The 898-nt window shown below is 22.8% G+C and overlaps 1 protein-coding gene across 1 annotated transcript; it reads right to left on the reverse strand.

Moving 5' to 3' along the window:
• On the reverse strand, nt 1-844 carry Tsp_12480 (toxin-antitoxin system, toxin component, RelE family). Its single transcript, XM_003368247.1, has 3 exons — nt 842-844; nt 192-279; nt 1-44 (listed from the first exon to the last, which is right to left on the reverse strand). Exons 1-3 carry the CDS (start codon nt 842-844, stop codon nt 1-3), a joined length of 135 nt encoding a protein of 44 aa, XP_003368295.1.
• Nucleotides 845-898: the final 54 nt, after the last annotated feature.

Consider the following 898-nt stretch of genomic DNA (forward strand, 5'->3'; position numbering starts at 1 on the left):
TTAGTGATTCAGCAGTTTGAAAAACGTTTGCTCATTTGCATCATCTGAAAAATATACTTGTTTAGGTAATTGTAATTAAAAAATGTTCATTATAATTCTGCAATTAGTAAGAATTGTAATTATGATTAATTATTTGCAATTTGTTTTAGTTATTATAAGCAATAGCAAAATAATTTTTCAGAATAATTTACCTACTCGATACTTTGATGTTTTAAATGCAACTTTTAGCTTATTTTCTCTTATATGATGAAACGGTTTCTCCATTATTTGATTAATCAGCTACAGTAATAAAGGCGATTTGATGATTAATTTAAGATCCAGCGGTTTTATTTTCATTAATTTGATCAACTTTAATATTTAATTAATATTATTAATATTCAATGTTCATGTTGAATCTTTCTCATAAAAAATTTACTGAAATACATTGAAATATTATTAGTCATTAGTCAACGAATTGAATTACTGTTAGTCTTTGCAAGTCTTTGCATCATATTTTAGATTATTTGAAAACAGCATCTGTTTACACAAACATCTAAATTATGAAAGGAAGGCAACTTCCAAATAAATAAATGCAAAATCTTAGTGTTTAAATTAAAAAAATTGCAAATATAAATTTTACATTAGTATAAAATATTATATTAACAATGATATTTGAGGAAGAATGTTGAATAATTTACTGATTTAATAGTGCATTTCTTTGATAAAAATTAATTGGCATTAATTTTGTGCGTAAAGCAGCCTCTTTCATCAGAAAAAAAGAAAGTTTTTTTTTAATAATTTATAAGTATGATAGTATTAAAAAGTATTGTTTTAATTTCAATTAACTGATAGTTCTATTTACCATATCTGTAAAACGTGAAAATTGAAGCGGTTTTGTGGATAATTATCAATAAATATT

The sequence above is a fragment of the Trichinella spiralis genome, assembly GCF_000181795.1.
Source record: "Trichinella spiralis strain ISS 195 chromosome Unknown Scfld2838, whole genome shotgun sequence".
In the NCBI taxonomy this organism is placed as follows: domain Eukaryota; kingdom Metazoa; phylum Nematoda; class Enoplea; order Trichinellida; family Trichinellidae; genus Trichinella; species Trichinella spiralis.